The following is a 16043-nucleotide window of genomic DNA, read 5'->3' on the forward strand; positions in this document are numbered from 1 at the left end:
TTAGTGGTAAAAGACTTGGCAACTATGGTATATGTACTATCATCGTACATTACGGACAACGTTAAAATTATCATATATAAAACTATTATTATCGTACACCTGGCAACGCAGGGCGTTATTTTAAACACTGTTAAATTCGATCGGAAACATTCGGGTTTCAATTGGCGGACTAGGACATTTCAATAAAATGTGTCTCCTTACTTGGCTACAGGGTGTTTTATTTAAAAATTTAAAAACGATTTGTACCAAGTACTTTAAAACTATTTGACATATCCTTATACTTGACAGCAAGTGAAGGTACTGTCCACTCTAGTAAATTATGTTAAATATAAACGTATCTGGCTACTACCATAGGCGTGCGACAGGGGGAAGTGAATAGTTGACTCTTCCCAAATTCTACGTCACTGGCGGAATTGCTATTTTAGCGCAATTTTTCGATTCTCCAATACTTTCTATGTAAATAATATACTCTTCATTCGTAACGATAGAGTCATTATTTTTCGAGATATTTGAAGTTAAAAATAAAGTTTGATTAATGAATTAAATATGTCGGTTTTTTTGGGTCATAGGATTGGATTTATTAAGTACGCAAATGAAATTTTAATCGCTATTAAAGAAAAACAATGTTATTTATATTATTTATTTAAACAATGTTTAATTAAAATGAATCAGGGATACACAATGGGTAACCGAACCATGAGAATACTTTGCTACGCAGATGATGCAATCTTAATAGCCGGAAACGAAGAGGACTTACAACCCCTACTACAAAAAAAATTAAAATTACCGCCGAAAAATATAACCTGACACTATCAACAGAGTAAATTAGTAGTGGACGACCATATAATCGAACACGTAATGGATTGTGGATACTTGGGTGTGGAAATATCTAGCGACAGGCATCTGTGGCAATAAACAAAACAGCAGGCAACGAAAGCAGCGAGTATTTCTGGTTTCCTGAGGGATATATTCTGGCGGAATAAATATATGAGCACCGAAAGCAAAGTCCTCATTTATAAGACATGTGTTAGACCCGTACTGACATCCGCAGCTGAGACAAGGGCCGAGACAACAAAGACCAAACAAATAATGAGAACAACAGAGATAAAAACCCTAAGATCCATAAGAGGTATCACACTTAGAGATAGAACGCGAAACGAAGACACATTGAGAGAGCTAGGCGTTCAAGATGTAGTGAGATGAACAAGAGCACGACGACGCATGTGAAGAGACCACGTAGATAAGATGGACCGTGAACGTATGGCGAAATGGGCGAAGACACAGAAGCCCAACACCAAGCGACCCATAGGAAGACCCAAGAAAACTATGGTACGAGAGCTGGTGCTCCGGATCGTAGCAGAGACTGTAATAGAAGAAACAGGGCATAGTCCTATTAAAATAAGAAGAAGAAGAATGTTATTTCTTGAAATTTCTTGAAACGAATAGGTGCATTCAACATTTAAAAACAAATTGTGGTTCTAAATTTAAAGAAAAAGAAACATGTTTTAACTAAACCTTTTATAACAAGTTTAATGTGAGGTCCATTTGCCCTAACAAACTTATCAATTTTTGCGTTGTAAATAATTTTAAAACACTTTATAACTAATAAACTGTTTTCTATATTTAGTTAGAATATCATTAGGTAGGACAGTAGGATGCTGTCATTTCTGTTAGTTTTTGTTGTTCTTCTTCTTCTTCTATTGCCGACTCCACTAATGAAGGTTGGCTATAACCATTGTTACTGTCACTAAATATTCTGATTGTTGTAGAATTTCAAAAGCTGATTTAGTAAAAGTGCCGTCGCATAACAATTTTACTAATCTTGAAATGTGAGATATGCTCCAGGGAAATAAGCAAGAAATAGACCATGCTCGGGACACTGAAATATCCAGGTAGCTGACAACTTTTTTAGTTATTGTAGACCTATAGGATGAAAACCTACTAGTCCAGAGAAATAAGGTTTTTGTCGGGACACTTGAGCAGCCAGGTTGCAAATGGATTTTTTGGGTACTACATAACTAATACATTATAAATACAAAATTGCCCGTCACAATTCGGACGAGAAACTTAGTTATTAACAAATAAGGGTCAAAAATGCCAGTTTTTTCGTTTAAATCGCTACAGGTAAAAATAGGGTAACTATATATATTATTTAGAGCATTCGTATTTTAGTAGATCAGCCAAGGTTTAAAATGGCACTTTTTGAATTTTAGTCCGATCATTTTTTGCTTCGGAAATTGCAATATAAGACTAAAATTTCAAAAATAAAAAATGTGCTATAACTTTTGCGAAATTGGCCTTAAGATTTTCATATTGCACGAAAAATTGAGTCAAACATTTCATATAATGCACAAAAAAATTTAAAGGCGATTCGTCAATTAGTTTAAATTTTATTCAATTTGTTTATCGCAAAGAGCTTTTTTTCGCAATGTCATTGTTCAGAAAATAATGATGAAATAGCAATTCTGTGAAAACCACATGCAAGGAGAATAGTTATATTTTCAAAGTGTTGAAAAAATCATTAAAAAGTCGTTTTTATCACTCCGAAAAAAGTTTAGTAAAATAGAGTCATTTTTGGCTCATACACAATTTGAATAGCTTTGTTAATATTGACTATAGAGTAAATCTACTTTAGGATTTCAAAAGCTGGTATTTTTACACGAATTTTCAGAAAAAAACTTTTTGTCTAGGTTAATTAGGCTCAAAGTTAGCCACTTTTATTATTTAATTCTCAGTTACTTCTATATACACCAAATTCTCCTATAAACAGTGTATTTTTTTTTTATTTTTTTTTGGACGAAATTATCTACCTCAATTTTATATGATGTAGAATTAAAAGATACATACAACCCTTAATTTTCACTCTTTTATCACCAACCCCTATTTGTTAATAGCCATCTATATATTTACATCTATAAAATTCTCCTGTCACAGTGTTAGTTTCCATACTCCTCCGAGACCGCTTGACCGATTTTTATGAAATTATATATGTATATTCGGTAGGTCTTAGAATCGGTCGTAATCTATTTTTCATATCCCTGAGTGATAAGGGGAGTTCCCCCTAACATTTTGTAATGTTAGGTAGGGATGTGTGTACATGACGTACTCTATAAGACTACGAGTACATACAAATTTAAAAAAATTATGATCAAAATCCATCAACAAGCTCCGGCGATATTAATCACAGCATATGTTTGTTGAATCAGTTTCATTTTTTGAGTGCACGGATTTTATTAATTCCCCTCCACCGACCACGAATTAATTCCGTTCGGACGCCATTTTTAAAACTTTATTAACCACTCTGTTGAGGTTCAAATTTACTCAAACTTTTACACATAAACTATATAATATATAATAATATATCTTCAACTTCAAAATAGCTCAAGTTAGGTTGCTTAATTGTTATAAACAAAGTAGCCGTTAATTAAATAAAAAAAGTGGCTAACTTTGACCGCAATTAACCTAGGCGAAAAGTTTTTCTTTGAAAATTCGTATAAAAATACCAGTTTTTCAAATCCCATTGTAGTTTTAGCCTACATTCAATATTAACAAAGTTATTCAAATTGTTTATAAGCCAAAAATGACTCTATTTTAGTAAAATATTTTCTTAGTGATAAAAATGACTTTCTAATGTTTTTTTAAACGCATTGAAAATATGACTAATCTTCTTTCATATTGTTTTCACAGAATTGCTATATCCTTATTATTTTCTGAGCATTGCGAAAAAAAAAGCTCTTTGCGATAAACATATTAAATAAAATTTAAACTAATTGACGAATCGTCCTAAAAATTTTTGTGCATTGTGTGGACTGTTTGACTCAAGTTTTCATGCAATATGAAAGTCTTAAATTCATTTTCGCAAAAGTTATAGCAAATTTTTTATTTTCGAAATTTTAGTTTTATTTTGCAATATCCGAAGCAACAAATGATCGGACCAAAATTCAAAAAGCGCTGTTTTAAACCTTGGCTCATCTACTAAAAGAAAAATATTATAAATAAGATATTTAATTACCCTATTTTTACCTGTAGCGATTTAAACGAAAAAACTCCCACTTTTGACCCTTATTTGTGCTATGACATTTAATTGGCATATAATGACATTTAATTGGCATGACAATTTATGGCATATAATTTCTCGTCCAAACTATGACGGGCATTTTTGTATTTATAATGTATTAGGTATATAGTACCCAAAAAACCCATTTGCAACCTGGCTGCTCAAGTGTCCCGAACATGGTATATTTTGGCCTTATTTCCCTGGTTTACTGTTTACTGCCTAGAGTTCGCGTCCGTTTTTAATTATTAACAATTTAGTGCAAAAATGCCATTTTTTCGATTTTTTACCCTCCATTAAAAAGATAAATAGTTGACATAAAATTACAAAATTTATTTGAACATTGAAAAATCTTCAAAATACCGATTTTTGAAAGTTAAAACGTCAATTTGGTGCTTCGCAAACTGCAAAATAAGTGAAAATCGTTATTTGTTAATAGCTTTTACAAAGACTAACTTAGAACTTTAGTGTTTCACACAAAGGTGGGTATTGGGATACTTAACAAACCCTCAAAATTTTAGACCGATCCATTAATTATTTATTTGTTTATACCAGAGACCTTTGTTTCGTAATAATATAAGACAGAAAATAATGAAGATATGACAATTCTGCTGATACCAAATGAAAGTAGAAGACTGATATACTATCAAAATGTATTAAAAAAGATAAAATAATTATTTAATATAGTCAAAAATCCTAATGCCAAATTTTTGAAAGTTTGTAGTTTGTATACATTTTTTAGAATACCTTTAAAAATGTTGTCCGTAGAAAAAATCTTTTTACATATTCGCAAAGCTGGTATCTTACACGAATTTTAAAAAATGTAGTTCAATTGGTGACTAGTCGTGGTAAGTGAAGGGGGAGCTGGGAGCCGACAAATGTACCAGTTCAAGAACTAAAAAAGCAACTTAAAACTACTATAATTTTCTATATCTCAGGATCTACTCAATGGATTTGTATCTTTCTTTTTTTAATTTGTATGTACTTTTTGTGTACATTAGAAATATGTAATTTGTCTAGACATTTATTTTCCCAATAATCTATTTTTTTAATCATAATATCATTATCCATCATAGAACAAGTTAAGATATACTATAATAAGTAAATTATCTTCAATAAATAAGTATTTATTAAAAATAATTTATTTATCAAAGTGTACTTTAACGTTTTCTATGATTATTATTGATACTATGATTAAAATAATAGATTTTTGAAAAAATTTATATTTTCAAGAATTGTTTAAACAAATTAGACTGTTTATTAATTAATAAATTTATAAACAAATTGCATATTTGTAATGTACGTAGAAATTACATATGAATTAAAAAAAAGAAAGATCAAAATCCATTGAGTAAATCCGCAGATATAAAAATTTTTTATTGGTTTGAAATTGCTTTTTCGATATTTGAATGCGGTGGATTTGTAGGTTCCCCATAGTCACCATTTGAACTACATTTTGGAAAATTCGTAGAGGGTCCTGTGAAGGTAAAATGTTTGTGAACATTTTTTAACAAAAAATATAAATCCCATTCCTTAAAATGGCATTAATGAGGTTCCTTAATTATTATAAACAAATTAGCTGTGAATTAGAAAAAACACATGGCTTACTTTGGCCCAAATTGACCTAGACAAAATTTTTTCATTTGAAAATGAAAGTTAAAAATCTAGCTTTTCGAATGTACAAAAAGATTTATTCTACGGACAATATTTTTTAATACATATTGATAGTGTGACACAATTAAGTCACCCGACTGTTTTCAGCTCCAGGCCTAACAGATGCCGAAGATGTTTACCAAGTAACCTTTTTTATACAATAATTTATGAGGGACCCTTATTTAAAGAAAGATCTCGATCGAGTTGTTTACATACCTTTTTCTAATAATTGTTCTTTTGTTATTGTACTAGTAAATTCGATTTTACATGCTTTAAGTTATTATGTAAATACTCGTTTATTCTGGATAATTCTTTTTTATTCGAGTTGATTAAGCATTGTATAAATAAGAGGGATTTTGAAATTAGCAGTTAGTTGTGAATTTGAATACGTCGGTGTACTTGATAAGTATCGGGCGCGATATTTTTGAACTTGTAATTATGTAAATAGATTAGATATCGTAGTTTGTAAAATAAAAGATATAAAATCACTGTTTTTCATTTGTTTAGTTGTAAGTTATTAAAAATAAATAAAGTCAACTAAAATAAACATTAGTGCCTAAAAGATCATAGAAAAGTCAAGTCAGTCTTGGCACCCGTAGAATTACCCTATCTTTATTATTTTCTATTTTATACAAAATATTGTATTATTGCAAAAAAAAGGTTTCTGGGATAATCAAATAGAATAACTTTTAAACTAATTAATGGATCGGTCTAAAATTTTGAGGGTTTGTTAAGTATCCCAATGTCCAACTTTATGTTAAACACTAAAGTTCTTAGGTAGTTTTAGTAAAAGTTATTAACAAATATCGATTTTAACTTATTTTGCAATTTGCGAAGGAACAAATTGACTTTTTACTTTCAAATATCAGCATTTTGAAGCTTTTTCAATGTTTTAAAAAATCGAATTTTTTAATTTTCTGTCAACTATTTAGCTTTTTAATGGAGTGCAAAAAATCGAAAAAATCGCGTTTTTTGCACTAAATTGTTAATAATTAAAAAACCGCTCCGAACTCCAAGCAGGAAACAGATAGGTTTTCGTTCTATAGGTCTACAATAACTAAACAATATGTCAGCTACCTGGATAATTCAGTGTCCTGTGAAAATCCTTATTTCCCTGGGGTAATATGTTCTGTGTTTATGTACAAGAAAATTATTCTTGTCTTTAGGAGAGGACTACTAGGGTCGTTCCTACTCCATCAACTGCTCTGTCCGGCAGTGTTTTTGAGGTCGCCCCTACTAGTTTTAAAGGGATATTTAAAACTAATAATGAGACTGGAGAGCCTCCAAGAAAAAAAGCTAAGACGTCTGCAACAAATTGGGAAAGCAAAACAGAAGGACCTATAGGAAGTAAACCACAAGGACCTACAGGAAGTAAACCAGAACGACCTACTAGTTTTAAAGGTATATTTACAACTAATAATGAGACTGGAGAGCCTCCAAGAAAAAAAGCTAAGACGTCTGCAACAAATTGGCAAAGCAATACAGAAGGACCTATAGGAAGTGAACCACAAGGGCCTACAGGAAGTGAACCAGAAAGACCTACAGGAAGTGAACCACAAGGGCCTACAGGAAGTGAACCAGAAAGACCTACAGGAAGTGAACCAAAAGCACCAGTAGAAAAAAACGAATTTGATGATGTTCTAAGGTCTGCTGGCTACCTATTAACACGACTACCACAAACCGAAGGTTGGCACGCAGTCCAAGAGATAATGAACTTTGTAATTCAGAAACATCTAGAACATGTAATGCGGGCATCTTCATTTTCATTTTCACTCACACCTTCGGAATGTACTGCAGTTGCAACGCTGAGCTCTATGGGGTATTCTGCAAAACCCCCCAGTTGAATCCATCATTGGCAGTGACAATAAATATTTTGTCTCCTATGGCGCTACAGCCCACACCCGGCTCTGTGTCTGTCCCTGTTTATGATTATTTTATATTTTATGTGTATTTTATCTGTTTATTTTGTCTGTTTAATTATCTGTTTGTTTTGTCTGATTATTTTATCTGATTATTTTTTCTGTTTTACTGCGTTTACTACATAAACACATACCTCTCACAGAGTAAGTGCCTTTATACACTCGGGTGCAAAAAAATCGATCCACTGAAAATTTGGTCACTTTTGATGTCTCGAATTTCCTAAACCTGTTGTCCGATTTAAGTGATTTTTTACTATGTTATAGCCTTATTCATTAACAATATCGCTGTAATAATATTCTTCTTCTTCTTCGTTTTTTTGGCTTGCATACAAGTGAATCTGCCAGCACATTTTATGTAGGTTATGCGAGTCTTGCTCGAAGCAATGCACAACCTACGTTTTTATCCTTACAAATAATAACATATATAACTTTTCTTCAAATATCCATTATTCCATTTAACTAAGAACAAACACATTAGCAACCATGCTCGAAAATAATTCTTCCTTAATAAAGATAAATTGCCATAATTTTACTACAATAACTATAACCGACAACACTAAGCTACTTCACTTTCACGAATTATAACTAAAAATTAACTTTTCTTTGGGGCTTATTTAGATAACTTCAAATAAATTTTTCATTCTACATAAAACATCCTTCGGCGGCCATTGCCGCCAAAGGTCCCCCAATAATAATATTCTTGCTAGACAGGTAAATTGTCATTGTATACCGGGTGTACGAAACAAACTGTGTTTTTTTTCTCAAAGTTCGCATCACCCTGTGGACTATTCTAGCGTTTATAAAATACTGAAATTAAAAACCAACTATAGCCTCAGGTTTTCTTAACATTATGTTTTTAGATTCATTCGCTTATGTTGGATAATAAAAAAGTTAGGTACTTTAACAACTAGCCATGTTCGTCATTAGAAGGAGGGTGTTTCGAAATAAGTGCGGCAAACTTTAAGGAGTAATTTTACACATGAAAATAATGACAGTTTGCTTTAAAACCAGTTGACAGTTTGCTATTTGACAGAAATAATGACAGTTTGCTATTTATTGCTTTAAAACCAGTTGAGATATGCGAATCAAATTTGGTGTTTTTTAAGACGTAGTTATTGCACATTTTTTGACAAAAAATTAAGAATTTAATATTCACCATTAGCGCGCAAACGGGTATTATGACCGATCATATTACCCGTATGCACGCCAATGGTGAATATAAAATTCTTAATTGTATGTCAAAAAATGTGCAATAACTACGTCCTAAAACCCACCAAATTTGATTTGCATATATTAACTGGTTTTAAAGCAATAAATAAATCGTCAGTTTGTAAAAAAAAATTGAACATCCCGTATCTCGGAAACGAAGCGTTTGCGGAAAAATGATTATAAAGCAAACTGTCATTATTTCCTCATGTAAAATTACCCTTTAAAGTTTGTCGCACTTATTTAGAAACAGCCTGTACTGATGAAGAACATGGCTAGTTGTTAAAGTACCTAGCTTTTTTATTATCCAACATAAGCGAATGAATCTAAAAACATAATGTTAAGAAAACCTGAGGCTATAGTTGGTTTTTAATTTCAGTATTTTATAAACGCTAGAATAGTCCACGGGGTGATGCGAACTTTGAGAAAAAAACACAGTTTGATTCGTACACCCGGTATACAATGACAGCTTACCTGTCTAGCAACAATATTATTACAGCGATATTGTTAATGAATAAGGCTATAACGTGGTAAAAAAATCATTTAAATCGGACAACAGGTTTAGGAAATTCGAAACATCACAATGGCCAAATTTTCAGTGGATTGATTTTTTTGCACCTGAGTGTAGTTTTTGTAGCTGAATTTGCCTGCCTTCTTGTGGATTGGGCGTATAATTCATTTTTTCCAGTCTCCTGGAATTTCTTCTGTGTTCCACACGTCTGTTATTAGTCTATCTATCAGTGCCTGTCCTCCAATTTTGAAAATTTTGAGAAATATGTTGTCAATACTTATGTACAAAACTACACAGTGTCATACACTGTGTAGTTTTAGGATCTCTTCTGGTTCAAACCTCAGTTGACCAGTAAATCCCTGTCTTACATCACCTAGCATACTGCATTCTGCATACTGATGTCCAGTCACCATTTCAGTAACAGTTTTGATCTCTCGTTTATTGAGGTTCGTCAAACTGTTCGAGAGTTTTTTATCAATATTCTTGATTATTTTTTTAGTCTGGATTTGCCCTTGAGTGGTTTCTATATTTCTTTTGATGATTCTTTATAAGTCATTTCTGAACCTCTTTTTTCGTAGCGTCTTTAGTAATGCCACAGAAAGGTTCTGGGCCTTCAAAAGTTTCTTTCGAGTCTTGTTTTCTCCAACATATCTGCTCGTTCGTTCCTATGCACCCCTTCATGACCCGGCACCCAAGACACTTTATTGCCTTTTGCCAGGTTGTTGAGGATATCTTTGCAGTTTCTCACCAGTTTTGATTTGGTGAGAGGGTTCTTTACAACCAGAATAGCCGATTGGCTATCTGTGTAAATGTTGATTCTCTTAGCTTTAGGGTATTCATCAATGATTTCACAAATGCGGGCCACCAAAGCAAAAATTTCAGCCTGGAACACAGTTTTAGGTTGACCTAGTCTGTAAGATTTATTATAGTCACATGTTTGCCCAAAGACTCCTGATCCAGTACCACGGGCAGTTTTAGATCCATAAGTAAACCAAATTAAGTCCCCATTAATATTTGGCACTTTTTGTTCTCTAGATGGAATAATTGTGTTAATCTTCTCAGAGAAGATTAGTTCTGGTGTCATTATATCTGAATTTATCATAAAGATGGATTCCTCAAGTATAGTCCCAGTAGTATTTGTGTGACTATTCAATACATAATTAGGCCTCCAAGTATTGTTAAAGGATTTTGTTATCTCGAAATCCGGCACTGAATGAGCTGTGTTTGTACTTGCTCTGTTAGTAGACCCTCGAAATAGTTTTTCCATCCTGCTTTTATTGCTGCATCGTCACTGATAATTTGTCCTTCACTATTTCTAAAATGATAGTGCGTGGTTTGTTTCCCAATCTGTGTTGTTTCAGGAATTTGTATGCTCCTCTAGTAAGTGTCACCCTGATTGAAATCTTCCTCCATTCTTAGTATTTGGTCGTTTTCATATCTCCTCTTCTTTCTTCTGCATATTTCCCCTCTTTCTCTTCCAAAAGTCCTCCATTCAATTATTGTTCTCGCAATCGGTTTTCTACTTCTGAACTTTTTAGGTTGCCCAGGTTTAATTTTTCGAGCTTTGTGTGTGTTTAGTCTTCCCCTATCTGTTTATACGTCATCTAATTTTTATTTGTAAAAGAAAGTGTTCCGAGCCGCATCAATTAAGTTTGTTGCCGCTTTACTGCCTACTAAAATGTGGTCTTTCTGGTTGGTTATTTGACCATTCGCTGAAAGAGATGTGCCCTTATGGATGTCTGGTTTAGGGAAAAAGGTTGAGCTTATGATCATTCCCTTGCTAACAGCGAAGTCTATTAGTAGGCTTCCATTTTCATTAGTTGTATCATGGAGGCTATACTTACCTATTGTACTCATGTATTCGGTTTCTTTTCCAATGTTTATTATTTTTATGTCATTTTTTTGGTTACTCTATACGGTATACAGATAAACCATTTCTTTTTCTTCTAGATTCTTTTCTTCAGTAGGACAGTGAATGTTGACAATTGTAATATTAAAGAATTTTGATTTAATTCGAAATTTACACATTCTTGCACTTTTGGTAGTCTAGTATATTGCATTTTATTTTCATGTCCACTATGAACTCTACTCACAGCTCTTTACTGCCAATTGGTTTGCCACTTTGTAGAATAGTGTGTGTTCTTGTGTCTCTGCTCTCATTACTAAGTCATTTTGTTTCTTGAATTGCAGCAATTCCGATTTTGTATCTAGATAGTTCATTTAGTAGGTTCTTCTGCGCACCAGGTTTATTCAAGGTTCTCACATTCCATGATTCTCTCTCTCCATATTTAGTTGCTGATCCATCCGTCCTCTCGCACATCGCCCAATCCCCTTTTGCACGATAATTTCTCCAAATGACACAAAGAAATTCAATGACAAAGAATAAGACTGATGATATTGCTCAGATTTGTCGGGGTTCATCCGTGTGATTAAGCCAAAGTTCTTGGAGGTGGCGATAGGAAGGAATTTAGTAGGAGTAGCTAGAGGTGTTACCAGGAAACAATACCTTGTATTGCTCGTCGCTACTCTTTTGAACCTCGACAGTCAATAGTAAAATTTATATTATAAATTATTATGTTATAAATATAACAGATACTAGAAATAAATATTTTTTATATATTTCGTACTTACTTTTATATAGTCCTGTAGTTACTGCATTGTAGATAGCATTACACACATCAGGTAAGAACTTTGATATTGTGCATTTTGGAACACAGTGTAAGTACTGTAAAGATGCAAAGTAATCTCCAGATGCTAAGTACCTCTAAGTTACAGGTAACTTTAGTTTCGTAGATAAAGCGTGTCTCATTTGAGTATTTTGTTTTTTAATATATCACACTTCCGCTCAAACAGTGTCACAACTAAAAAAATAATAAAAATAAAAATGGTTGTATTGCACCAACAGTGTAGTAAAACTACAAAGTCCTATCTCAAAAAATGTCACGTCTATGTTGAAGTATTTATCGCTAGATGACACTAGCGTTAGTATACGGTTAACCAAAATCAACGGTACACCGAACATAAGCAGTGTCACATTGTCACATATCGACTTGCGCAAGGTATTTGTCCATCTTCTTCTAACGGCCGGTTTCACAAAGTAAAGTTAACTTGTGGTTAAGAGATAACCAGAGGTTACCCCAAAATATGCGTTTTAGTTTCAGGTCAACGGCGAAGTATGGTTAACTCACAGAATTTTTAACCAGAGGTTGGAGTGGGTTACCCTTATGGGTATACCCAGAAGGTAACATTTATGAAACTGAAACGCATATTTTGGGGTAATTTTGAGGTTATCTCTTAACCACAAGTTAACTTTACTTTGTGAAATAGGGAATTTGCACTGAGGAATCTCCTGTCTTCGTTTGTCGGTAGATTTTCTGGACACCATGTATACATTGGATAAAAACGATTGATGTACCTACCTCGTTTTTGGTTAAAAACGATTTCAAAATAGCAAAATAATAATTATTCTTTTGCGAAAAGTTGTCCCAATTTTTTAAAACAAATTGCAGAAATCAATATTTTCGGCCCGCACAAATTTTTACTGGGGTTTTTGGACCATTCTGAACAAAAAACGTCTCTTATAATGTTTCTCTAATGTTGATCGTTTTCGAGTTATAAGCAATTTAAAATTGAAGAAAAAAAACGAAAAATGACGATTTTCAAGGCCCAAAAGCACCAGTAAAAAATATTTTTCAGGTTACCAAGTGCCTAAATTAAAGTTCAAACCTTTTATCCGTTCCCGATGAGTAGTTAGGGTTTATTTTATTTTAAACTACAGTAAAACTTCCGTTAACCGAAACATCGTTTAACCGAAATGGCTGACTGTTTCAATAATTTCGTCAATAAAAAGTGAATTTAAAAAAGCAATAGAATTAAGGAAAATGTAACATGTTTAGGGTGTTTTTTTAAAGAAATCTTCTATTTTCTTTTGTGCTTTTCTTTGACAACGATGTTTTGCAGCTATATCTCTCCAATACTATGTAATTTGATATAAGAATAATACAAAAAACAATGTTATTTTTAACGGAAATTCTTGTTATCCGAAACGCCCCTACCCCCGATTATTTCGGTTAGGTTGGCTGTATACCATCTAGTTAAATAATGATCTGGTCAACCGATTGAAAACTAGTTCTGTTTGTTTTATGATGTAGCCCTGTATAGGGATTTTAACAAATATACCTTTTATAAAGGATTTCATGTTTTTTTTAATTTAATCTAGTGTAAACCTTCACTGGCGTGGCTACTGGCGTGGCTACTGGCGCCAGCAAATCTATGTACCTATGTATAAACTCCCCTTTTAGTCAAGAGAAATAATATTTTTCTAGTGACACATCCCCTCCAGGACGAAACCAAATTTTTTGAGTAGTATGGACATCTATTTAATAACCTATATGTTTCCTGTAGCCGATTTTGATGATATACATAGTTATAAACAAATGCAAATAAAAAAAAAAACGGTAAATTTTCGCTTTTTACGTCTATTACTAAAAAGTGAAGCATTCTAAACAAATTTGAGAATAAGAATAATGTTCTTAATATTTCGGATAGTTTATGAAAGAAGAACATTAGAAGAACATTACAAAAAGTAATTTTAAACAGTGTAAAATTATTTTCCAAAAACATGTCGATTTTTTGCTTACTTATAAACAATTAGAATAACTTTTTAACCATTACCCGTAGAAAAATTATTTTTTCATATTTAGAAATACTGAATTTTTATACACATTTAGAAAGAAAAACAGCTGTCCCTAATTGTCCTAGGACAATTAGGGACGAAGTTGGCCTCCCCTTTTTTAATTCACATGTTCTTGCAAAATAATTTTGCATTAGAATTATTTTTTGTCATTTTCAACGAAAACTTTTCGTTTATAAATTTGCAAAAGTCTGTGTGTTATTGCGTTGCCGCTCCTACAATACTCAGAACAGATGTATCGATGGATTCTGATGTAGTTTTGTCTTCTGATTCCAAATCTGAAAACGGCATTTCGATATCTCTAACCGTCTTCGAGATAATCGACCTCAAACTCTAAAATGTGACGTCACAATCCGGTTATTTCCTACCAGGCACTAAACGTCAGCTGAAATCTTTGACTAGGAAGTAGCCTACTTTTTTAATCTGAATTTGTTAAGCAAAGCAAATGTTATTATTTACATTTGAGTTTGACACTTCGTGAATGTCAAATTAAATTTTTAAATTATTTAGCTATTAATAAAATATAAATGACATTTTATAGTGAATTTAATTATTATATAAAATAATATGTGTAATAAATGTATAAAAATACAATTTGAGTATATTTTGAAAGCAATAATACATATTATACTATATTAATAATGAATCAGTAGAAACGATTATATTTAAATTTCGTAAATAATTGTTATAACTCCACTCGACCAGCGCACGACCACACAACTCAAAATACAAGTACGTAAATACGGTTGCGTGAAGCGTGGCGCAAATCCGTGGAATTTACGAGACTCACTCGGTCTGTAGATCCAAGTAAAGTTCATCAATAAAAAGTATCTTTATCATGTATGTATTATTTATTTTACAATATTGGAAAATTGTTATTTAAAATGTGGTTTGGAATAAAAAAGTATGTTCTGATATATGAAATTACATCCTTCTAATGGAAAAAAATATTTGACGAATTTTCTCAAATTATGGATACCAACATCATTTTCATTTATAACTCTTGTATTTTTAATTTGACGAAGAAAAGTTATTCTTCATAAAGATCTCTTCTTGGTCTAAGATTTATGATGCAACCATCATGAATCAAATTTTATTAATTTTATACGAGGTGTGTAAAAAATATGAATTTCGAGTAAAGTATCTTTATAGTTCACAACATTTAAATTATAATGATATATGTGCACATTAAAACATAATTTTTAATTCTAAACAGCTTTTCGTAATAGCAATTTTCTATATTATGAATTTAAATACGTATATAAACAAAGTTTTCGTTATGATAATGCTCGCATTTTCAGCTTGTTTTTAATTAAATTAATAGTGTAAATCTTCTTCTTGCATAAACTATCCAAAGTATTACTGCAACTTCATTATTTTCTGACTTATAGTGTTGCAAAAAAAAATTAATTTGGGATGAACAAATTAAACAACTTTTAAACTAATTGACCAATTGCTTTGAAATTTAGGGTATGATTTAAGCACCACAGGTCTCAGTATTCCGTGTAATAAGAACGTTCTAAGGCAATTTTTACATAAGCTATGAATATTTATAAAAACTCAAAATTTATGATTTGTTTTGCAAATTTTCTAAGCAACCATTATAAAGCATAGACATATTCAGCGAACGCCATATTGAACTTTTTCATACGATTTATGAGTTTCTTACTCTCAAATTTGTTTAAAATGCCTAACTTTTTGGTAATAGACGAAAAAAGCGGAAATTTACTGTTTTTTTATCTTCATTTGTTTATAACTATGTATATCATCAAAATCGGCTGCAGGAAACATATAGGTTATTATTATAGATTATAGATGTACAATGTACATACTACTCATAATAGTTATTATGAGTAGTATACATATAGGAAACATATAGGTTATTATTATAGATGTACTCAAAAAATTTGGTTTCGGCCTGGAGGGGGTTGTGTGACCAACAGGATATTTTTTTCCTTATTTCTCTGAACTATTTAGTAATAGTTTTGTTGTAATATGGTATCAAGT

General features: G+C 32.0%; 1 protein-coding gene across 7 annotated transcripts in view; it reads left to right on the plus strand.

Annotated features, from left to right (window-relative positions):
- The window catches only part of LOC126878586 (mesoderm induction early response protein 1-like), a 246634-nt gene that overhangs the window by 149471 nt on the left and 81120 nt on the right, over positions 1-16043 (plus strand). Inside the window, exon 5 of one of the 7 annotated variants that reach the window (XM_050641391.1) lies at positions 6874-8433. The exons of the other annotated variants lie outside the window; for them this stretch is intronic. Coding sequence (XP_050497348.1) covers positions 6874-7551 — 678 coding nt within the window. The 3' untranslated portion in view covers positions 7552-8433. Of the gene's footprint in view, positions 1-6873; positions 8434-16043 lie in introns of those variants that run through there. 7 annotated transcript variants of the gene reach the window in all.

The sequence above is a fragment of the Diabrotica virgifera genome, chromosome 10 (assembly GCF_917563875.1).
Source record: "Diabrotica virgifera virgifera chromosome 10, PGI_DIABVI_V3a".
Classification (NCBI taxonomy): Eukaryota; Metazoa; Arthropoda; class Insecta; order Coleoptera; family Chrysomelidae; genus Diabrotica; species Diabrotica virgifera.